Source organism: Cucurbita pepo, chromosome 2 (genome assembly GCF_057944985.1).
Source record: "Cucurbita pepo subsp. pepo isolate OVF chromosome 2, ASM5794498v1, whole genome shotgun sequence".
Classification (NCBI taxonomy): Eukaryota; Viridiplantae; Streptophyta; class Magnoliopsida; order Cucurbitales; family Cucurbitaceae; genus Cucurbita; species Cucurbita pepo.
Window position 1 is genome coordinate 11,233,734 of NC_141799.1, and position 25,498 is coordinate 11,259,231.

The 25,498-nt window shown below is 36.8% G+C and overlaps 1 protein-coding gene and 1 pseudogene across 1 annotated transcript; both read left to right on the plus strand.

Annotated features, from left to right (window-relative positions):
- The first annotated feature begins 316 nt into the window (after positions 1–316).
- On the plus strand, positions 317–13,901 carry LOC111789337 (RNA polymerase II C-terminal domain phosphatase-like 4). Its single transcript, XM_023670070.2, has 11 exons — positions 317–948; positions 1,032–1,084; positions 1,169–1,207; positions 5,248–5,390; positions 6,003–6,079; positions 7,327–7,442; positions 8,731–8,911; positions 11,144–11,433; positions 12,018–12,203; positions 12,286–12,324; positions 13,302–13,901. The coding sequence occupies exons 4-11, from the start codon at positions 5,248–5,250 to the stop codon at positions 13,611–13,613; spliced, it is 1,344 nt and encodes a 447-aa protein (XP_023525838.2). The 5' UTR covers positions 317–948; positions 1,032–1,084; positions 1,169–1,207; the 3' UTR covers positions 13,614–13,901.
- A 10,720-nt stretch (positions 13,902–24,621) lies between these two features.
- On the plus strand, positions 24,622–25,270 carry LOC111788430 (pectinesterase inhibitor pseudogene; annotated as a pseudogene).
- Positions 25,271–25,498: the final 228 nt, after the last annotated feature.

Below are 25,498 nucleotides of genomic sequence, written 5' to 3' on the forward strand. Positions count from 1 at the left end.
CAGGGTTGTCGTGGTGCTCTTCGAGATTTCTAAGGTAGTTTGGCAGTCTTGACATGGATTCACGTCTCCAGGTTCCTCAATTTCAATTTCTTGAGTCTTGATCAGCCAAAAGCACTAGGCCACACCCTTTGATCATCTCTCAAGATTTTAATGCACTCGATCTACCGAAGACTTTTCATCCTAGGTCATAATCTAACCAAATTGACACTCTCATCCTAGTCTTAATCCATTTCTACTGATTATTCTCTACAAGGAGAATTACACGTTCAATCGCTTGAGTTAATGTACGGTCTATCATGCATATGATCATATATGCTCAACAAACCATCCTTCACGCACTGAGTAGTAGAAAAATAATCTAGAAGTAAATCAATTATGCCAATAACAAGAGTGATTATTCTAGCCTTCTTCTCCCACGACGTAGGCTATCGGAAAACCGCGAGCTGAGCGACAGTTTCAGTAGTGGCAGTGCGTTCTTGGGCGACTGGGCGACCGGGTGACAAACGACCCACGAGTTCTGCGAGCCACGCACAGCAACAAATCAGACCTTAAGCGGCAGTGCACTCGCGGCGGCGGCGCATGACCTTGAAACGAATTCGGTAGCGGCCGGTTTCGAGCGACGGCGAGGGTTTCCCCGGACTGTTCTAGCTCCTCCCTGGCGACTTGCGTTTTCCACTGCGGTGGCGATCTACTCCACGTTCAGCGGAAGCCACGACGCAATTGACTCCTGAAGGTGACTACCCAAGAAGCTGCGGCAATTTTTTTGCATCAACCCAACTCACGACGCCGTGAATAGCATCGAAGACCACCCTCTAAGGACTCCAAATCGCTAGTTTTGTGACCCATGCTCCGAATAGCCTCTAATCGGATTAACCGTAGTCAACAGAAGTAAGATCTGTGAAGTCGTACCCATTCGAACAAAAACCAGCAATGTGCCGTGCTTTTTCGGTAAGAATTAGTGGATATGACTCATTCTAAACCCTTAAGTGCTGTAAATCAGGCTTTAACTCTTGAAACTCTTCTGTATTTAGGTTTGAACTAATCAAGTTAAGGTTTAAAGTCAACATTGGGTGAAAACTAGTTGGTAAGCCTTCTTAAATACCTTTGTATTTTCAATTAAAAATTCGAACCAAATTCTAACTCCAAACACTTTCCTTTATTGTTTCAGGAATTGATAGAACAACTTAGAAGCGCCGTAGGACGTGTTGTAAGTAATTTGAATTTGTGGAGTCCATTTGCTATATGCTTTGGTATCCTTGTATGTTTTGTATGGTGCATGCTTTGTTTGATATAAGTGATTGAATTGAATGCTGTATTGAATGGATTGTGTTTTGATGTGTCATGTTGAGTTACGCTCTTGTGATCTTAAACATGGTGTGATGTTGAAACTAAGCATGATGATTGTGTTTTAAAGCGTGAGCAGCAGGTCTAAAAAGCATGTATAGGATGTGCATATATGGGCAATTGTCAAGCTGGTAAGTGAAAAGGGTCAGAAGACCTTGCGTTTGTGATAAAGCAGAGTATGGAGAATATCATGACCTCAAGTATAAATGATTGATGGTTGGTATTGTTTTAAGGAAAGTAAGTGAATATTAAGGCCTTGGTGTTAATGATTGAGGGATGGTGTCACTACTGGGTGTTGAGGCCTCAAGTATAAATTGTCGACGGTTGATATGATGAGTCTTGAGGCAAGTATTTCTGGTCTTGGTATAAATAGTGAAAGTCCACTTGTCATGGAGACTTGAGTACAAATTATCAAGGGTCGATGCACAATTTGAGGCCTTGGGTAAAAATGATTAGGGAAGAGTGGTTCTAATATGAATTTTATGCAAGAATGTGGTTGATTCTTCTATGAATTTTATGTGGGGGGTGGTAATTGATTCTTCCTACGGATGAGACGTGTGTCTTGTTCCGAAAAGGAGACAGTCTCTATAGTCAAGGACTTCTGACCTATTAGTCTTGTCACGAGTATCTATAAGAACCTTGCCATTGTAGCTAACTGTTTCAGGAAAATCCTTCCTAGTACTATCCCTATTTCTCAAGGTGCTTTTGTAGCTGGGGCGCAAATCCTAGACCAAGTGCTCATAGCCAATGACGCAATTGAGGACTATAGAGAAGGGAAAAGAATGATTTTCAAAATTGATTTTGAGAAGGCATTTGATCATGTTGATTGAGAGTTCTTGGACACGACCCTTGGTAAGAAAGAATGACTTTGGCTTCAAAGGGAGAACTTAGATGTAGAGTTGTTCAAGAAGATTAATTTCTCCATCCTTCTTAATGGAAAACCGAGGGACTAGGGCTACTAGGTGACTTAGGCAAGGAGATTCCCTTTCTCCTTTCTCGTCATTCTAGCTGTGGATGTTCTCAAACAGGTTGGTGTCAACTAGTATGGAAAAGGGTTGCGTTGATCGTTTTCAGGTAGGGAGGGAGTCAGTTTGCCTTTTTCGTCTTCAATTTGCTAATGATTCCCTCTTCTTTTGTTTGGGGAAGGAATGCTCTTTTGTGAACTTGAATAGGTTGTTTTCCTTTGAAGTGATTTTGGACCTCAAGATTAATAGATGTAAGAGCATTATCTTGGGTAATTTTTTATTTATTACAAGAACCAAAGAGGGAATATATTCCACCAAAAGAACAAGAACAACCTAAGGGTCGGGGGTAGAGAGACTCCCAAAATCCTATACAAAGAGAGCCTTCCAATAATTTATAATCATTGAAATGTAATTACAAATAAGTTTGCATGTAAAGAAATCCACCAGGAAGCTGTATTTTGTACCAAATTACAAAAGAAATCAAGACATAAAGGACTTATCTTCAAAAGCTCAAGCATTCCTTTCCTTCCACATTGCTGCAAAAGAGCTTTAAAGGCTCAACTTCCAACTACCTTGGTTTTACTTTTCAAATTCCAAGCAACTATAAAGCTCCAAGCCCAAGAAGCGTACTCACCGTGAACCAACCCACAAAATGTTGAAAATCTCCAGCCTAATACAATACCTCTTGTAGCCAAAAACTTTCCTCTCGGTATACCATTAATCAAAATATAAGAGTTTGTGGTCTTCAGACTCCCTCTTATCCACTTCCTCCAAAGCCATCCAAAACCTTTCAACTCCAAAGTCACAAGGAATCTACCGTCCACCTTATCATACGCTTTCTCCAGATCAAGCTTCAGGTGGAAACCACTTTTCTTGGGCACATTCTAGGCTTCAACAATCTCGGAAGCCACTAAGATAGCATCAAGATTTGCCTTTCTTGAATAAGGGGCTCCAATACTGATTGTGGAAAGCAACACTTTTTTAGCAAGCTTCTCAACCATAATCTTATACAAGGCGGAAATCAAACTAATTGGCCAAAAATAATTGTCTCTGAGAGTTTCTTCTTCTTGGGGATTAAGCAAACATAGGTTTCATTTGTGCACCTATTGATGACATGAGTTTGAAAAAAATTCTTGGGTAGTATCGAAATGTTCCAAAACTTTTCATAAAACTCTCCAATCATCCCATGAGGGCCAGGGGATTTGAGGCTGCCCAAGTCTTTGACAGCTTTGAAAATTTATCCTCTTCAAAAGGTCTTTCTAGCCTTGAGCTTCTATGATCATCTAGCAGAGCCCAAGTATGCTGTCCATCATAAACCGAAGACCATTATCTGCTGTATATAACTTCTAGTTGAAGTCAATAAGCTCATCTTCTATTTCTCTATCCATAGCTAGAAGTCTTCCAAAGTCACTTTCGAGGGCAGAGGTAAAGGCTCTATTCCGCCAAGATGAAACCCATTTGTGATAAAAGGGAGTGTTTTCATGCCCCTCATTTAACCATCTAATTTTGCATCTTTTGGTTCTGGATATGTTCCTCATTTAAATTTGGCAGGGACCGCTTTCAGTCTAACTCTTATCATTTTTTTTTTTTTTTGCTTTGGGGACATCCTTCCTTGTTCCTCCTTATTATCAATTTGAGCAATCTAAGCAATGAAGTTCTATTTTTCATATCACATTCCCTAAGGTTTCTTTGTTCCATGCCACTAAACAAGACCTCAACCCTTTAAGCTTCTCCATAAACTTATAACCACCCAACTATTCAGATTTTGTTCAGCTTACCAACTCTCCACCTTTTCCTTGAAATTTGGAGCTTCAAGCCAAATATTCTAAAATTGTGGGGCCCATTTAAACGAGCACAAACTCAGAACAAGAGGGAAATGATCATACGTTGGCCTCTTGGAATAAGGCATTCTTTCCTATGGGGGTGACTTACTCTGATTCAATCTGTCATGAGTGGCATCCTTATCTACTTCCTTTCTGTTTTTAAGGTCCCTGTTGCAGTGTGCAATAAGTTGGAGAAGATGATGAGGGGCTTTTTATGGGAGGACGTGGAGGAAGGAGGTGGGTTTCATTTGGGTAGGTGGGAGGTGGTGTCAAGGTCAGGGAGCTAGGGGGTTTAGGCATTGGTAAGCTGAGGTGTTGTAGTGGGTCTTTGTTAGCCAAATGGTTATGGTGCATTTTATGTTAAGCAATTCCTTCATCTTTTGATTTTGAATATGTTCTCTTTTCTTTCAGCTTGAAGATGACAGAGGATGAATTTCTGGTCTATTAAATTTCAAGTTAGCGCATGTGAAGAGTCTTCCCAACTCAAGAAAAAATCCAAAAAGGAAAAGAGTCTAAAATCTTCTTCCAAATTCATGTCCTTGTAACATAATATAAGTTTTGTGAGAATGCAAAATGTTTAATTTAACCCCGAATAAAACACTCGTTAGTAACTGTATTAATGCATGCCAGCAATAATAACAGTTCATGCGTGAAAGAGAAGGCTGGATGGAGTGGTATGTTTCAGTTTTGTTTGAGGTTATAAGTTTATGGTAGAAATTTATGTAGAGTTTTATATATTTTATGATTTTTGAACCCCGAATGTTCTAGGCTTCGGTGGTTGCTTTGTGAAATTAGTCGAGGTATGCACAAATTTATTGGAAATGATTAAAACTAATAAGTACCGTAACCTACTAACTAAAGTCAGCTTATTTTGGGAGATGAAGATGATGTTATCGTAGAATTCTTCTGTCTTTGTCCATCTTCTTTACACATGAAGGAGCTATTTATTTTGTATTTTTCTTTCCACTTATAAATGATACATAAAACTACATGCATAATGTATTTTGTTTGGGTTGTTTCCTTTCTGAATTTTCCCTAATGTTTTCTATTCTTGGATTTGCATATTTATGCTACAATCTCCTAAGGGTTTTTTTTTTTCTTGGTGGATATTTCAGATGAGCCTTGTGACTAATTCTCCGGCTCATTCATCGAGCAGTGACGATTTTGCTGCATTTCTTGATGTAGCTCTGGATTCTCATTCCTCTGACTCATCGCCGAATGAAAAGGCTGAGGGTCATAATAATGTTGAAACTGAGAGGTACTTCTAGTTTTTTTGAAATTAATAAATTTCCATTGATCTTTGAAGTTAATAATATCTGAAGACACTGGTTTAGTGTTTTTTTGGAATTATAGTTTTTGGTTAATCTAATGTGTTCAATACTTTAATGTTGAGTTCAAATGGGAAGTATTTTATAGGTTGTCTGGTTCTCTTTTAAATCCTCATATGGTGAAAAATAGGAAAATAGGAGTTATTATGTTTTAAGAGTAATGGATTTCTGTTTTTAATTTCTGGACGGTCTTTCATAAGGATTGGTTTAACATTACAGATTTCCCATCTGGCTTTCTTGTGCTAGTCTATAACAATTTAAAGATTTTAAGCTTCGAATTTCAAACTTCGTTTTTTTAAGTAGAAATTTTAAGAAACCAAGTTACAAGAAGAAGAAGAATGTATTCTTTTCCTTTTGCATGAATACCAACATTGAGTTGTGGCAAGTGGCGACTATCATTTCTATACATAATAACGAGGGTTTGTAGGATTTGTTATAAGTTAGAACCATATATGATATAACTAAATTGCGGTAATTTATCTTCATTTTATCAAAAGTTAACATGTGATTTTTTCTTTCATTCAATTCATTTATTTTTTTAGGATAAAACGTCACAAGGTGGAGAAGCTGGAAAACTCAGGGGAGGATATTCTGTATGGAGTTGAAGAGCATAGTTCAGGTAAATTGAACTGTTCCTACTCCTTTTGTTGTGCCTCTTTTACTGTCTCTACTCTTTACTTTCAATGTAGCTAATTTGTGCTGCCACCTGTAGTATACTTAACCACTTCCTCACTTCTTAGACAACTATGTATGTGATGTACTTGTTGAATCAGTCCCTTTTCCCCATCCTCTCTCTATATTTGTAGAGCTTTTCCCTTCGGACTCTTCTGTCGCATTTTGTGTTTTTGGTGGTTGCCTTCTCTTCCCTTCTTGTATTTGAATCTGATTGGAAGTTTGTCACCTTTCTTTATCCCTCTTTTATTTGAATTGTATGAGCTTCTCTAAAAACCATATCATGTTGTCTCCAAATGATCTATATATCTATAAATACCAACTTATTAGTATTTTCGGGTAAGGAAGTATTCCATATAAAATATAAATTGAAAGCGAGGGGAAAGAAACCTACATCCCTGTAACTAGAAGCGTAATCACATAAAAAAGTACTCAGCCCCAGTCTGGGCGCCACTAATCAGAAAAATCTAACTTGGAGGTGCCTGAGTTGGTCTATTTACTCTTTATCATGTACGGAATTTTGATAAAGTGATCAGCATCCGCTTTCATTGGATAAACCCCTCATTCCCAGGAGTTCAGCATATTGCCAACCACATTCTTAGAATACATAGATTCAGAGGCACACTGTCTTTTCTAGACACGGAAAAAGTTGACTTTGTTACTTTTAATAAAAATCCAATTTCGTCAGACATCAAACTTCACTACACATTAAAGAGAAAATGGGACCTATTCAGGTGCCTCCAAGTTAGATTTTTCTGATTTTAGGAGTGGTGCCTGACTGGATTGTAAGAAAATGGGCCTGAGTACTTCCTCTGGCTTTATCTTAACATAGGATGGGAGTTATTCTTCCATATGGTAGCGGTGAATGATCTTTGGTCTAAATGAAAATAGTCATTTTAGATTCTTGGTTATTCGAGAACTAGGAATAACAGGGATGCTAAATGGTATGCATCAATTTCGCAGTATCTGAATTCATGAACTATTTCAGCCCATCAGTCCTCTGCTCACCATATATCCCTTGTTTTGGCTCCTTTCTTCCTCTACTATCGTGTCCCATTCAATTCCATGTAATTATAACTTATTAACTTGAGATATAAAAGCCTTCATGAGTATTTGTTCCCTTGTATCTCTGCATTGTTTTCTTTTCTCTCTATTTTCTGAATTCTGCTGTTTTGAAAACAACAATCAATGCAGAAGTATTATCAAAGCAGCAATTATGCAGTCATCCTGGTTCGTTTGGAAACATGTGTATCATCTGTGGGCAGAGGTTGGATGAGGAATCTGGCGTGACATTTGGGTATATACATAAGGTATAATTTCTTTATTTGGATGCATAATTATCTTCTATTCTTTGTTACCATGTATAGAATGGCTGGAAGGAACTCAGAAGGCTAGTTTACAAAATGGGATCCATTTAGAAGAGGAATGAGAAATGAGAAATGATGTCAAGCTTTTAATTTTATTTGTGGTTTTGCATTATGAACAGGAAAAAAGAGCTGTACTGATAAATATATAACTCAGCCATCTTCTCCAGGGAAAGTTTTCCTTTTGGTTTTGCATTATGAACAGAAAAAAAAGGGCTGTGCTGATAATACAAAACTCATCCATCTTCTCCATCATTGAAAAAAACCCGTTCTTAGAGAACACTATTCAAAATCTACAATCCATTGCATTGTAGGCTTTATCAAGGTCTATTTTGAAAATCCACCCTTGCTTACTTTTTGTTATCTCCTCCTCTACTGCCTCATTTGCTATAGCCTATTGGGATTGCATCAAGTTTTTGTCTACCTTTCATGAAGGGCTTGTTGATTTCCTTAACTTGTGCTATATAGCGTTTGTTTTGGAACCATGGCAATGATTTTATGTATTGCAGTCACTAAGCTGGTGGGTCATGGATGTATGTTCCATTGAGGGAAATATAGAACATGATGAGGGACCAAAAATCACTGGAGCTTAAGGATATCTTTTATGATTGTCCAATATTTTTATCTTGTTCGAGTTCATTGATTTTTACAACTCTTGAGAATCTGTCTGGTTACGCAGATTTACTATTCCTTTTTTGTTCAGCTATGGTTCTGGCATACATGTTTGTATGTTAGACATTTCCCTCCGTGGGACATAAATCAAGGAAATAATTTGTTTCATTTCCACCTTTCAACCATCCAACCTTGTATTTGTGACTCCGCTTTCTAGTCTGTCTGAGACATTCAGATACTACATAAGTTTTGTATTTTCCTTTACACGATTTCCAGTTAATGGAACCCTCAATCCTGTTTGATCAACTTTCTGCTGGAAAATAGTGAAATGATCCCGTGACCCTTTGGCTTTGTGGGGATATCTCATTCCCCTTCGTCTGTATATGCCTCTTTGATCAATATATTGTCAGTTTCTTTTTTAAAAGAAGCAAGCGGTGAATTTTCCTATGTAGTTTGAGATGTTCTGTTGATATTATTTTAACTTCAGTTACATTCATTCACTGTTGAAAAAATTGAAACCTATGGAGTTTAATTTACTATGACTGGAGACGTAATAATAACTTGTAATTGCCAGTGGATCAAACTATGTGCTAACTATATGACCCTTCTGAGAATCTTGTAGGGACTCAGGCTTAATAATGATGAAATTAACCGGCTTCGTAACATAGACATGAAGAACTTGTTGCAGCATAAAAAGCTTATCCTGGTTCTTGATCTAGATCACACACTGTTAAATTCAACTCAGCTGGGGCATTTGACACCTGAAGAGGATTATTTAAGGAATCAAACGGATTCCCTAGAAGGTACACTGTCCTCTCATCTGTGCATAGTTTTATTTTCTAAAGTAACTTCATATTGTTTTTACTTTTGTTTCTTTTCCATAGTGATTTTGCTGTCACCCCTGCTCTTTTCTTTTGTTTGTTTTAATAAGAAACATCTCAGTATATTCCCCAAGTCCCGAGCTTTTGTACTTTCTTTCTTAAATTATTAGCACCTTGAGCAGTTACAGTTGTAGGTTAGCAAACAGTCTTCTTTTATTTAAAATTAAAACTTTTAAGTTCGGCATGGACAAATTTGGAGCACATAGTTTAATAATAATTTTTTGTTTGTTTTGTTTTTTGTTGTTGTTCTTGTAAGAAATGCAGATACATATAAATACCAAAGAGAAGAAGTTACACCCAAAAGGAAGGGGTAGAGGTAACCTCCCCAAAAGAGAAGAAATGCCCTCTAATCTGTCATGATCAAAAGGTGGCTATAATTACACAATAATTTGGTATGGTCTGAACGCCACCAAGAAGCTAAATGATGTACATTATCGCAAAAGAACGAAAAGAAACAGACTTATCTTCAAATATTCATCGGTTTCATTCTTTCCAAATAAGTAAGCCAAACGAGAGTTGTAACTGCACAATTTAGAAGGACCTTGCCTTTGAGGTTCCAACTTGTCTGTCGTCCACTCATCCGCCTTACTAGGGAGGCAAATATCCAACCACATAGCTATTTAAAACAAACACCGCCCTTTATATGCAAAAGGACAATTAAGAAAGAGGTGGTTCAAAATCTCCTCCCTATAGCATAGACAACAAACCGCAGGGGATAAAACCCATTTGGTACGAGCTGAAGAGTCTTTCTCATGTCACATGGACACAAACACAGTATCTTCTTTGAAATCTAAGTTTAAAACAAAATAAAGTTGCATTAAATGGGCTCGGCTTCATTTATGTCAAACCGAAGTTAAACTAAAGTTATATTAAATGAAGTAAAGTCGTGTCAAAGTTGAAGTCAAGTTGCATTGGGAAAACTCTAAGTGTCCATCAAAGTTCATTTAGTGCAAGTTAAACATTAATAATGAAACCATGGTTCAAACTACTGTAAGTGGAACTTTATTTTGTGACCATCCATGTCTAGGATTTGAAATTTAGATTTGGCATCTGATGACTCCGACATTCCCCTACATCCTCTACGACGTAGTCATATGGCCTACTCCTTGCTTCTTAAGTGTGGAGACTATCCCCACAGACCAACACGAGTTCTAGTATGTTTTGTTCCCAGGTAGTGACTTTCAATTATTTTAAGTCTTTCTTAGTCGTCCTATCCTTAGAATCGCTCTCATTCGGATGTGGTCTTGGTTCATTCATGTACCCGTCCTTTACTCAGGATTGCTCTCATTCGGAATTTCATAATTGCCTGGGGAAATTACAACCACCTTTCTAACTTCCTATTCAAATTTAAACACAAATAAAACGGTTTAACTGAATGTTCTAATCACCAAGGTAATTGGAGGTCTAACAAATTCAAACTTGGGTCAGTTTATTGCATTCTTGTGCTACTCATTTCTCTGTTTAATTAAAAACTAAAATTGATGTTTGGAAGGGGATCGAGTGATGTTTGGCCCCTTGCAAGTTCTATGATTCTCTTTGGACTTCATAATTACTATGTCATATTTTACTTCATTGAATTCGCTTTTGTGGGCTTGTTTCTTTTATGCCCTTGTATTCTCTCCTTTTTTTTTTTTCCTCAATAAAATTTGGTTTTTCATGAATAATATTAATAATAATAATAACAACAATAACAATAATAATAACAATAACTGATTGAATCAATCAGTATAAGCACACTCTTAGGCATGACTCATGAGGCTATCTCTGCATCTTTCTACTCTGACTTAGAGAAGTTTTTGAGAGATTTGTTGAGAGTTGGGTTTCAGTGGCCTATTTTAAGATGAGGAGACTGACATAATTTTCATAATTTTGTAATGTGCATCTCAAGCCTTCTTACTTTCAATTAACTATTTTTTACCTTGGTCCCTATTACCATGAAAGCAAACAGCATAGTTTTATTATTTATTGATTTAATTTTTTAAATCATTAATTGTCATAACTTTGAAATAGTGCTTATTTTATTTAATCTTGATTTCTTATATAATGTCTTATAATTAATTTTATAAAGTTGGCTTAATCGTCTAACATTCCTACAAATTTCTGATGTTGGTTACTCCATTTATCTTTTATGCTATGTGATAAAACTTCGGATAGATGTCACGAAAGGCAGCCTTTTCCTGTTGCATTCCGTGCATACCATGACAAAATTGAGGCCATTTGTCCATACGTTTTTGAAAGAAGCTAGTCAATTATTTGAGATGTATATATACACTATGGGGGAACGAGCATATGCATATGAAATGGCAAAGTTGTTGGACCCCAAGAGGGAGTATTTTAGTTCTAAAGTTATTTCTCGGGATGATGGCACTCAAAAACATCAAAAGGGTCTTGATGTGGTGCTGGGTCATGAAAGTGCTGTTCTGATCCTCGATGATACTGAAAATGTAAGTGTATCTAGAATTAGCTATATTTTTATACGGTTGATCTGTTGGTCCTGCCTATTTATCATCATTGAACGAGTATGTGACCGTGGGATTCCCTTCATACATTGAAAGGGCCCGATAAATTTAACATCCTAAAAAAAATACGAAAATACTCTACTTAAGGCAACATTTCGGCTCCCGACCTTTTTTTTTATTGACCTGTTCGTTTATACTTATTTTAGTTAGATGTTGTGTGTAATCTCAAGTTCTCTTTCTTCTTTATGTTTTTGTCCCCTTTATTTTTTTCTTGAGGAATCTCCTTCCATTACTCCTGTGGATTTTCTTAGTGTAATGTAGTTCCATTAAACAATAGGATAGAATCTTGTAATGGGATTGCTTGTAAATGCTTACTTAGTGATATTGTCTTAGTTCCTCAAGCAGAAATCTCACAAGCCTGGTTTTCTGTTCTTTGTGATTCTGTCTTAGATATTGATGTTGAATTGGGGTACTTTTTTCGGAGCTTGGAACATTGATTTCGTCATCTTTGGGTTGCTGAACTACCTACTCATAAATATGGAGCTAAACATTGTCAATTGTTATGATAGGCCTGGACAAAGCATAAAGAAAACTTGATATTGATGGAGAGATATCATTTTTTTGCTTCAAGTTGTCACCAATTTGGGTTCAACTGTAAATCTCTATCTGAGTTGAAGAGTGACGAGAGTGAAACGGATGGGGCACTGGCGACCATTCTCAAAGTTCTCAAGCAAGTTCATAATATATTCTTTAATGTATTCCCTTTCCCTATCTATTCTTACATTTTTGTTTTCGATCTTTTTTGCCTCAATCTCACTGCTAGGATTTCTTCTGCAGGAACTCTCTGAAGATTTGGTAGACAGAGATGTGAGGCAGGTAAAAGTTTGTTTCCTCTAAAAGTTTAGAGATCTGTTGTGCTTCTTGTGATGGCTGGAATTTCTCGTTCATCCCTACATTTCTATCTTTTACTCGATCAAATTGAAATATTCAATAAGCTTATGACATTTTTATTATTAGTTCACAAATAAACATGGTTGAAGTATCAAGTTTTAGGTCTAATAGATCTTTAATGTGAGATTCTACGTCGATTGGAGAGGAGAACGAAGCATCCTTTATAAGGGTGTGGAAACCTCTCCCTAGCAGATGCGTTTTAAAACCTTGAGGGGAAACCCAAAGGGAAAAGTCCAAAGAGGACAATATCTGCTAGCGGTGGGCTTGAGCCGTTACAAATGACATCAAAGCCAGACACCGGGCTATGTGCTAACGAGGAGGCTGAGCCCTAACGGGGTGTGGACACAAGGCTGTGTGCCAGCAAGAACGCTGGGCCCCGAAGGGGGTGGATTGGGGGATCCCACATTGATGGAAGAAGGGAACAATTGCCAACGCTGGGCCCGGAAGGGGGGTGGATTGTGATATCCCACATCGATTGAAGAGGAGAACGAAGCATCCTTTATAAGGGTGTGGAAACCCCTTCCTAGCTGACGCGTTTTAAAAACCTTAAGGGGAAGCCCGAAAGGGAAAGCCCAAAGCGGACAATATCTGCTAGTGGTAGGCTTAGGCCGTTGCACCTAAACTTTCAATTTTGTAACAACTCTGTGAACTTTTAATTATGTATAGTAATTCCTAAACCATCTCCCAAGTGCTTAACCTATTTGACTATTTCAAAATTTATTTATCTATTAGACTCAAAACGGGAAGTTTCAAGTTTTAGTAATAGTTGAATTTTATGTCTAATAGATTTGTAAATTTAGAAAAATATCAAATATATTCGTCAATTCACATGAGAAGGAAATGAGTATCGAGAATATTATTACATTTATGTCATGGACATAATATTGTCTTCAATTCAACAGGTATTAAAGACTGTTCGGAGCAAAGTCCTGGAGGGATGCAAGGTTGTCTTCAGCCGAGTGTTCCCTACCAAATTTCAGGCTGACAACCATCACCTCTGGAAAATGGTTGAGCAGTTGGGAGGCACATGCTCAACTGAACTCGACGCAGCTGTGACACATATAGTCTCAACAGATGCTGGAACGGAGAAGTCGCGTTGGGCGGTGAAGGAGCAGAAGTTTCTGGTTCATCCACAGTGGATAGAAGCATCAAACTACTTCTGGAAACGAGAAGCGGAAGAAAAGTTCCCGGTCGAGCACACCAAGAAACAATGACAGTTTCTCTCATTGCAGTAGTCCCATATTCCTCTTAAATGGAGCTTGCATTTGTTGGCTGTGCTGGTAGTGTTCCCTTGAATTCACCTTCTCAGGTCAGCGTCTCACTGGTTTAGATTGAAAGCCGAGCTCTGGTTTGTATAGATGTTTAGATACATGGTGCTGTAATTTTGGCCAACCATTTTGAGTTGGTTTATAATTATAGGATAAAATTTATGAGCTAAATTGTTTGTATTATGCAATTTTTTTCTGTTTTTTATTATTAATTTAGTTTTTATGTTTTTTTTTTTTTTTTTTTTTTTTTTTTTGGTCTCTTGTGGTTTTGCAACCAATGATACCTACGTATTGAAGCTAAATTAATTATTTGATCGATCTTGTTAGGCTATATTAATGAATTCAAAATGTGACTACTGATTGAGTTACTCTATTATTCATATATTTGTTACTATTTCAGCATTTAAGATACACATTTGCCATTTAGGTCACTAATTTGATGCCACGACCCAATTTTTGAACTTCCAAATCACGAATCAACATAGGCTAACAAATTGACATTGAAAAGTACGATAATTTTTTTTTTTTTGAAAATTTAAAAATAACAGAACATTAAAAGATAAAATCAAATATATTTATTATTGTTTGAGTATTAATATAAAATCGGGACCAAGGTAGGAGACACCCAACGAACTATAGCCAAAATACCAAAAGAACCGACTCTGGACCACAACTCCAGAATGCTTCCCACGTCAACTAGATCAACTATCTAGCGGTGAACATAAAAATAGTTGGTAAGTAGCCTACCTTTATAGGCTTTTAAACATCCATGACCTAGTTAGTTACCATGAGCTTTAATATGGACTTTAGGAAGTTCATGCACAAGTTCATACACCTAATGCTCCTACACCTATCTAAGCTTCCGGAAGGTCTAGAAGTTCCTAAGTCAGTTTTCATGTGTATTACAAACCCAATAAAGGTTTGGAGGTTGTTCACCTAACCTAGTGTCGCACAATCACCTGAACGACCTAACCGAGTTTTGCGGTAAACCAACTTGTATGATCTTCTTATTTAGCCGCTTATATTGATTAGGAAGTAAATCATTGGTATCCTAAGTTGAAGAGGAGCAACCTCAACAAACATGTTGACATGAAACACGATATGACGTCATGAGACCTGAATATCATATGTGAAAGCTTAGCTAGCAACCCCTCCACAAGACCATAACATCACACTGAAGTGGGGGAGCAACTTCGTGTGTTGACTAAGTATCGAGTTTACCTCATAGCACTTGTGACGAGTTTATGGAACTAAGGTCTTGTCCAGAGATCCCTAACTATTTCTACACCCGATAAGGCACTAACGAAATTGAGACAAGCTTGACATCACTAAGTTGTACTACAAGAAATTGAAAATGGTCTTGACTTTGGTGATATTGTTCACGACTATTAACAGACATGGTAAGCTATCTTGGATTCTTCTTATTGCCGTGGTGGTAAATTAGATGCTTTAAGAGCTAGTGTGTCACGCGATGAACTTTGCAAAACCCTCAACTCGGTCTCGGCTTACATACGCCCGAATAACGCAAATCAACTAGCATCTCCACCTGAGTTGTTGTATTACCTCTTGTTCTTCCTTCTTTTGAAACTCAAGGCCTTCTTCTACCATGAACTCGCCTCTGTTGTGTTATTCCAGTATCATCTTTCACTTCAACTCTCAATGTCTCGTTGAAGCTTAACATATTGCTTTTGCAATTAATTAAATCAAACAATAAACATAACTCAAATAACAGATTCTTTCAGTATTAAGACAAATCCTTGGCAATTAGTTATACTTATATACTTCAAATAAAATGACCAATTTTTCAGTTGGCTAGAATAGCTTAGTTGGTTAGAGTATGTGGCCTTAACTACAAGGTTTGAGGTTCAAACCCTCTTTCTAGTGATTTTATTGAACTCTTTTTCTCTTTTTTTTTTTTTAAAAAAATCAATCTATGTCTATGTTTTAGCTATATTAAAGGTAGGAAATCAACGAAAAAAATTGGTGGGCTCGAATAGCTCAGTTGGTTAGAGCGTGGTTGTTAACCACAAAGTAACTCAATCTTGAGCTTGCTAACTTGATATAAAAATTGTTTTCTTGCATGGAGATTTAGAACAAGAAATATATATGACACAGTGAGTTGGTTTTCGAGTAGTGTAGATTGAAGAAATCTTTGTATAGGCTGAAACAATCTCCTCGTCAATGGTATACGAATTTTGATCACTTCATGGTGGAGCATAAGTACACTCATAGTCAATTTGACAATTGTGTGGTTTGTTTATCTATTTGATCTTGTATGTTGATGATATGTCAATTGCTTCCAAGAGACAAGTGGAGATTGATAAGTAACGATCAATTACTGGTTATCTGTCAAATATGGCTAGTGGACTTATTTGTTGGCGTTCAACATTGTTGTCTATTGTTGCATTGTCTACCATTGAAGCAAAGCATATGACAGTCACTATAACTTTTTAAATAACCTAGATGCATGGTTTGGTTAATGACTTAGGTATTTCTCAAGAATAAATAGAAGTGTTTTGTGATAGCTGTCGAAGAACTAAATCAATTATGTTTGTACCAAACATATTGATGTCCGATTTCATTTTGTTATAGAAATTGTTGATGAAGGGAACATTTGTTTATTGAAAATTGGAACTGCTAATAATCTTGCGGATATGTTAACAAAGATAGTTGCTTGTAAAAAGTTCCAGAATTACATGGATTGATTAACATTGGATGGAAAAAGTAGCTGGTTGACTTGGTGGCCGCCAAATAAGTTATATGCTTGAAGATCGACAAGGTGGAGATTGTTGAGAATTTTCATGAAGACTTGGTTCATTAATACTTTTGGTACATTCCCCACTTTGATTCATGAATTTATTGGATTCATTTGGTTTATCTCCCATATTGGTACATTATCTCATATTGGTACATGAATCATCTTGATTCATGTATGCTAGTGTTGCTTTAATTCATGTATGAGAATTAGTATTGCTACGTTTATATAAAAGTTTGTCTAGCATGGCTTTAAGATGTGGAGTCATTGTCCTTTTGTATTTGACGAGAGGCAATTGGGAGGAACTTTAATCACAGAATTTGTAGTGTGAGAGTGTGAAATACACTTGTAAACACTTTGGTTATTGATTGGCTATCACCGGTGGAGGTAGGGAATTTCTTCCTTTCGAACCATGTAAATTTTTGTGTCTGTTTGTTTAATTTATATTTGTGGGTGTGTGAGTACGACCGATCTTAACCGATCTTGCCTCCGCTTCCGTCACAACAATTGATACCAAAGAATTTTGGTTGTGGCATTTTTATGAATGGTTTACAATCTTGATAATTCTTAAAAATAATATAAGGGTAGACTTATTGAATCGACTATAAAAACTACTGTCATAAGAAAGGTTTGGATCTCCTCTCTAACCTATATAGGATCTCACAATTCACTCCCTTGGGACCCAGCGTCCTCGGTGACACAGAAGGGTTTCCACACCCTTATAAGAAATGTATGGTTCCCCTTTCCAACTGATGTGATATCTCACAATCCACCCCCTTGGGGGCCCAATATCCTCGCTGGCACACGGCTGGTGTGTGACGTTGATACCATTTGTAACAGTCCAAACCCATAACTAGCCGATATTGTCCGTTTTAACCCGTTACGTACCGCCGTCAGCCTCATGGTTTTAAAACGCGTCTGTTAGGGAGATGTTTCCACAACTTTATAAAGAATGTTTCTTTCTACTCTACAACCGAGGTAGAATCTCAAGTTAAGCACCAAACTTTATCCATATACCATAAACCCATTAGATTATTTCTTGAACATGATCCACCCATTTGTCAACTATATATATATATATGGTTCAAAATTACATTAATAACCTTAGATTTATCCTCCAATAATAGTGTTAAATTGCATATAAAATAATCAAAATTATTATTAAAAATAAAACAATTAACGATTAGATTTTATGGCATAAAGCCCACAAATCATATAAATTACGGGTGTACATGGGTCGGGTTGAGTTGGGTTGGGTTGAGAGAATTTTTTGGAACTCAAAAGTTCGGGTTGGTTGGATTGGTAACCCACTTAACCCGAAAATATGACCTACAAATTTAAATTGTTATCACATATAAACTTTTAGTTGTGCAATAAATTCAAAACTCCTTTGCACTACCCTCTCCTGCATGAATATTATTATTGGAAAACATGCAAATGATATGCAATGAATCAATTCAAAAGTTACCGCTTATAATTAATTATCTATATTCATAGTATATAATCAATCAACAAAATACCTAAAAATTTAAACTAATATTAAAATATTATAGTTACATGGGTGGAACCAACAACCTAAAGATGGCTATGGGATTCTTCAAATAACCACTACAATCCTCTGTTTTACCAACTAAGCTAAGGTTGAATTTGTATAATATTCTCATACCCTAATATAAACAAAATCGACAAAAGCTGAATTAATAAAAATATCCCTAAACTATGAACGGTTCTAATAGTATTTTAAAAACTTCAACCTGTCAGATTTGAAACAGCAACCTAAGGATGGCTTTGAGATTTTTCAACCACTATAGTCCTCCGCTCTACTACTGAACTAAAGTTAGACTTATATAAAAATCATATACTCCAATATAAACAAAATCAACAAAATTAATATATATATATATATATATATATATATATATATATATATATAACTAAATTAATAAAAATATTTCTAAGCGGTTAACAATTTTAGTAATACATACATTATTAACCCTTCAAAAACTCGGACCGATCATTTTGGCCGTGGGATTTGGATACAACATTTGGATATTTTTTTTGCTTTCATAAAGAACTTGATTTGTATGGGGTTTTACAACTTGAAACCCATTTAGATCCAAAACTTATGATTTCTTAAAGTGCCTTCAATGTGTTTGAATACATATGCCTAGGTGCCAAATTCTCATACATATGATGATACAAGAGCTTTAATCCCTTTTTGAAGTGAGAATGTTTTGTTTAATCCACCACACCTGAATGATGTGAAAGTTATCTTATTTATAATAAAATAAATTAAATGGTGTGAAAGTTATCTTATTTATAATCAAATAAATTAAAAGGATATGGAAAAAGTAATAAATGGAAATAACATGGAAAGATACCTATGTTAATAAGACAAATATCTAGATATTTGACCTATAATAAAATATCAAATATGACATATATGGTAAACTATAATTTAGTACTACATATCCTTAACACCCTACCGCAAGTTGAGCGTCGGATTTGAATGAACGTGAAATTTGGATTTGAAAAATTCAAAGAGAGGTTGAGAAACACTTTTCGTGAAGATGTCAACAATTTGGTTTGGAGGAGGCGTAGAGAAGCACTTTCTTGGCTATCGAAAATTGCAGAGGGATCGCCGCTCAGCGGCGATGCTACCTTGGTTTCGGCTAGAATATGTCTAACCCATGAAGAGGGATTGTCGCTTAGCGATGATTCTGCCTTGGCTCTGGTGAGAATATGTCTAACCCCAAGAAGTAGAAGGGGAAACCTAGAGCAAGGGACAAAGACAATGTTGAAGCCGGAAGAGTTGCCACATTGGGCGAAGGAGCCAATTTTGGTGAGAAGGGCAACCGAAAGAGTTGCCACATTGGGCGAAGGAGCCAATTTTGGCGAGAAGGGCGGCGGCAACTTGGTTGGCAAAGAGGCCAGTGCGGCGCCCAGATTCCAAAGGTAAATCTCTGCAGAAGGTCGATGGAATTATTGAGATTCTGTATATTTCCGAAGAGAACGCTGATGAAGGTCCTAAGATTAGGGTTTCTCTAAAGGATGAAGGATGAAGGATGAAGGATGAAGGGAAAATTGGGAAGAAAATGAAAGAGGTTATGTTTGGAAAAGGTGAGGTTGTATGTACAAAATATGGCGAAGGGTGATTTGGAGGTCAAAAGGGCAGAGCCGAAGAGTAATCAATCGGCTCCGCCTACGGCAGCCATGGAGACTGCGCCTGCGGCATTAAAGCCGCAGGGGTGGTGGAGAAGAAGATGAGTAGGGGATTCATAAGCCATTGAAAATAAAGGATCGGGGTTGCTCAACCGAAAGGGCTATGATACCATGAGAATGTTTGCTTAATCTACCACACCTAAATGGTGTGAAAGTTATCTTATTTATAATCAAATAAATTACAAGGATATGGAAAGAGTAATAAATGGAAATAAAATAAATGGAAATAAAATAAATGGAAAGATACCTATGCTAATAAGACAAATATCTAGATATTTCTCCTATAATAAAATATCAAATATGACATATATGGTAAACTATAATTTAGTACTAAATATCCTTAACGTGAAGAATTTGTGCAAGAACCTGGTTTGACACACACATAGGCTTTGGGCCATGTGTCGAGGTGCTTGTCCTTCAAGACCTGCTTTGCACCTATACAACTAGTTGCTTCACTATGGATACTAAAGTTATTCAAGGTATAATATGACTAGATTTGTTCTGCCATATAGTTGGGGATTACTAGATAAATAGTATGCATACACATAATAATCCTATGCCACATAGCATTAAGCTCTAAGAACCACGACGGAAAGCGCAACTGATGTCAATGTCGACGAGGAAATTAGAGAATCTTATAGTAATATTTTTCCAACTCAACCTCGAACAATTAAACCTTTTTTTTAACCATACTTCTCTTCCGTTCTTGAACTTTTCGATAGGAACAATCTACTTCCACAATGATATGATATTATTCATTTTGATTATAACTCTCCTAACATTATTATTATTATTTTTTTAAAATAGTATTTTTGAAATATATATTCATGATCTTTCCTTTTAACTAGCTAAAGTTAGACGCTAACAATTTTCAACACTTCTGCCTTATTATATTATGTTGAAGGTGAGAACATCCTGTGTAGCACAAATATGTCGTAAATTACCTCGACATGCCTCTGACAGGATCAACTTTGCAAGCCCCTCAACCCGGTCTCTACTTACATGGACCCGAATTACGAAAATCAACCAGCATCTCCACCAGAGCTGTTCTTCTTCCTTCCACTTCTTGTACCATGAACTTGCCTCTACTCATTTTTCTTTTTATCGAACCATGTTTTGCAATTGTCATCCCAGCATCATCTTTCACTTCAAATCTCGGTGTCTCATTGAAGCTTTCCAATGCTGCTTTTGGCCCTCAATTAATGATCCTAAACGAATAAAAATAAATTTTAAATAAATAAATTCAAAATGAAATGAGTGATTAGTTGGAATCTCTCGGTTGGTTAGCGTGTTGCTGTTAACTACAAGGTCCGTCAATCTCTCCTTCTAGCGAAATCTTTTTACTTTTTTATAAAATAAAAAATGCATTCGTTTATGTTTTTAAACTCTCTAATTATTTTTCTCTCTTATCTTCTTTTCTCGTTTGAATGCATAAGCAGCTAGCAATAAAGGTTGAGCAAGCTCGACTATTTTCATAGATCTCAGTTACACGCAATCTGAAAGAGGAGAATTGAACTCGGCTTCCGTTACGTCATTAGTTGGGATTCTTTCTTCATCGACTCTGTCAATGGCTTCATAGGTAAGATGATTAAAACCTCTAATTTTTTTGTTTCGTCAAGTATGTGAATGAGTTAAGTTTGACTGATCGTCCATTACACCCACGACTGAGACCGAAGGAAGAGTTGCAAGATCCCATATTGATTGGGGAGGAGAACGAAACACCCTTTATCATGTGGAAACCTCTCCCTAGCAGACGCGTTTTAAAAACATTGAAGGGAACCTGAGAGAGAAAGTCCAAAAAGGGCCATATATGCTAGGGGCAGATGTAGGCTGTTGTCGTTAGTAAGTTGGTTTAAGGTGAAACCAATAAATAGCTAACCATTTAATTTGAGAGTTAAATGAATCATAATCATAGTCATGAATTGGATAAGCCTCGTCCTAGTGAGCTTAATTGAACAACAAGTTGCTATATTAGATAATTAGACAATAAATTGGAAGGTTTATTATTCTCTAATTCATGAAACTTAATGAGAGAAAATAGATTGTGACTAAGCTTTCTCACTTATTGCCATTGGAATACAATTAAAGAACGAAATACAAAAGACACAAAATAGGAAGATGAGCTAACACTTTAGAATGACCCCTTTGTGACCAAACAACTCTTAAATGCTCCCCACCTCAATTCCAACCTAGAAACACCTGAAGAAAGAAAGAAAGAAAGAAAGAAAGAAAGAAAGAAAGAAAGAAAGAAAGAAAGAAAGAAAGAAAAAAAAAAAAAAAAAAAAAAAAAAAAACTCAATAAGCAATCTACTCATAGGCTCTTATGGCATCCTCATCCTGGTAGGTACCATGGACTTTTCTCCGGGCTCTAATAAGTTTAATCCTTGTCTCTACTGCTATTTGAGCATCTGAGGTGCTTTAAAGTTCTATGTGGTTCTCTAGTTACTCATGGACTTACTCTGGGTTCGAGGAGGTGGTCTCCTAATTCTGGTGTTGTGAGTTTACGAGACGATAAATTTCATCTTTAGGGTAAAAAAACCTTTTATGTTCTTATATTTATATAGCTTGTTATGCTCTTGCAGTGAATGTCCAATGCCTTGGATTGAGGTAATACTTCATAAAGTTTTGATTGGACAGTAAGGTGTCTTCTAGTCTAAACCTCATTTATGGGAGGTTAGTTGGCGGACCCTCCCACAGGACCATAAAGTCACTAGAGTTTGGGGGAAGCGACCCTTGTGTGCCGGCCAAAACTATTGGATTAACCTACATGATCCCATGCACCCATCTCAAGAATGGTTTTACATGTAAGTGGTCTTGTTCAAGAGACATTTGACAATTTTCACAAAGTTGGGACACCTAATTGCAATACTCTAGCTGACCTATACCTGGCTCGATAGTACAGTATCGGATTAAAAACTCGACGGTATGGGTACTGGAGTGGAAACGGTAGCGGAGACCCTATTAACACCATACATATTGTTAACAACCTGAAAGAGTTACCTTTGTTATTCTTAGATATTGTGGAAGCCTATTGGGTTCTTAAGAGCATCTAGACAATTTAAATCTTATCTCTCGTTTTAAAGATGTTTAGGACTAACTCCTGAGTTATTCCATTCTCTAAGTGCACACAGGTTTAAACCTTCGTTACTTTTACTAGGTTACATGATTAGAAGGGTACTTTTGACAAAATATGTTAGAAGACATAATATAGTACACCAAGAAATGCTTCATTTGCCAACAAGGCAAAGTTGAAAAGGACAAGATCTGAGGACTCCTCGAACCTTTGCAGGTGCCAACAAGACCTTGTGAAAGTGTGTCTCACACACCCAAAGGTTGGCAAACATGAAGTCAGGTCATCGCCGACTGATTCTCAAAATATGTCGCGTTCATACTCACGCCCAAGATATGTTCAGTCGAATTAGCTGACCAACTATTTTTCAAACATATTTTTCAAGACATTTTGGACGAATTAATTCGAGTTCTTGAAGGCAACTTCGAATATCTTATTGAGTTACCATCTCCAGACTGATGGATAGACTGAACGATTCAATTATTTGTTGGAAAATATTTGCGACACTTCGTTTAGGCATGCAAAAAAAATTGGATGCAACACTAGATGTGGTCCAATTCTTCTTTATTTGCCAAACTAGTTCCTCGACAGAGTGAGTTTTCTTTCTACTCAACATATTGGACACTATGTTAGCTTAACATGGGTGATAAATGATCTTGGTATCATAATCCTTCACAAACTCCAACTATCTCCTTTGTTCCATGTTCAACTCTTTCTACCTGAATAAGATACTTGAGGCTCTTATGGTTTTACTACCTGTACCTTTTCACCATACAAGTAACGTTACCATATTTTTAACGTGAACACCACAGTTGCTAACTCCAAATCGAGGGTTAGGTAGTTACGCTCATATTTCTTAAGCTATTAGGAGCCATATACAATCACTTCTCCATTAACACAGACACGCAACCCCAATCCTTTTCTCGAGGCATCGTTGTACACCATGCTTGAACCATAAAATAGTGCTAGCATTAGCACATACACCAAAAACTCCTTAAGCTCTTGAAAAAGTCCTAAGAAAAACTTACCCCTCTTAGTTAACTTTGTCAAAGTTTGAATAATTCCTAAAAAAAAGAACCTTATGTAGTAGTTGGCTAACTCCAAAAAAACTTCTAAGTTATGGGACTAAGGATGGTTTGGGTTATCTCATGATTGCCTCTATCCGACCCAAAAAATCCCCAGCTGAGTTAGTTCATGATTGCCTCTAACAAACTTGCAGAAAATTGTGGCTGAGGTTGGTGTCCGTCATGATTGCCCCCCAAATGTTCCATGATTACTAACTTCTCAACATCCCATGTTTTTAAACAAGTCGACCTTGTTGACTTACTAACTTCTCAATGCATGATTCCCACATCCATGATTTTAACCAAGTGAGTTTATTGACTCACATTCCTTACATCAAAACGCACAATCACGGCAAGGACTACTTTTCGTAATGCCAACAACAAATATTGGCAAAACAAATATTTGTGGACGTATTAGTACTATCCATGTACTATATATTCTTTAGGTTATTTATTAAATATTATCCTTTGGCATGAAAACCATGATTCAATATTACATTAATAACTTTGATTTTTTTGTAAAATAAATATTATTAATAAATATTATTAGTTTAAGAAGAGAGTAAAGTTATGAATCTCATGTGTAGTCAGTCAAAGTTAACACGAGAGTGGCACACGGAGGAAGAGGGTGTATTGTCTAAAAAAAAGTGCATAATAACCAAGCCTAATTTGTGATTGGGTTTGGAGAGAAAAAAGATTAACCTATTTGGTCTATTTTTGTTAGTTTTTTCTTTTAATAGCCTTTTACTTAAAATTCTAACGTGAAAGCTATTAAAAGGAATATTTGTGAGCGTATAAATATGTAAACCCTCCCTATGAATTAATTGAGCAAAACAGACAGAAAAATCAAAATAAAAAATGGCATCTTCTAGTTTTCTTGCAGTCTTTACGATTGTCCTTTTAGTACTGTTCTTCGATGGGATGGTGCCCATGCATGCAGCTTCCCAAAACGACATCGTTTCCACCATCTGCAAGAAAACTAGAAACCCTTCTTTTTGCTTTAACGTGTTGAAATCTGCTGGCACTACAGACCTAAAAGGGCTGGCCACCTTCACCCTGAACCTCGCCCACGACAAGGTTGCTAAAACCCGTGCCCTCGCCCAGTCCCTGGCGTCCAAGGCAGCCGATCCCAAGCTTAAGGAGCGATATGCCACCTGTGCTGAACAGTATGACGATGCCGCCGGCGACATCGAGGATGGGAAGAACGACTTGGGGAAAGGTGACTACAATGGCGTCAACATTAAGGCGTCTGCAGCCATGACGGAGGCCGGCGACTGTCTAGACAGCTTCACGCAGCCGCCGAAGGACCCATCGGCGCTGTCTGGCAACGGGAAGACTGTGGAAGATATTTGTAGTATCATCTTGGTTATAGCCAATCTTCTTCTTGGGCGTGCCTAATTCATTTTTCTTCAACCTTTCTTCATTTTATCCTACAAACCTCTGTACTTGGAATGCCATGAATCAATAATATGTCTGTTTTGAATCCTATAAATTTGGACATTGACTCCTTCAAATTTTAATAATTTGACGAATCTAGGGTCACTCTATAACTCTTAGTGCTCGGGTCACTCTATAACTCTTAGTGCTCTCCAATTTTAAAGGTCACAAGGTTCTAGTTCGTGAGTCAATAGCTGCACATAATTTCATGTTAATGAGTTATAGGGCTGCTGCACATAATTTCATGTTAATGAGTTATAGGGCTGCTGCACATAATTTCATG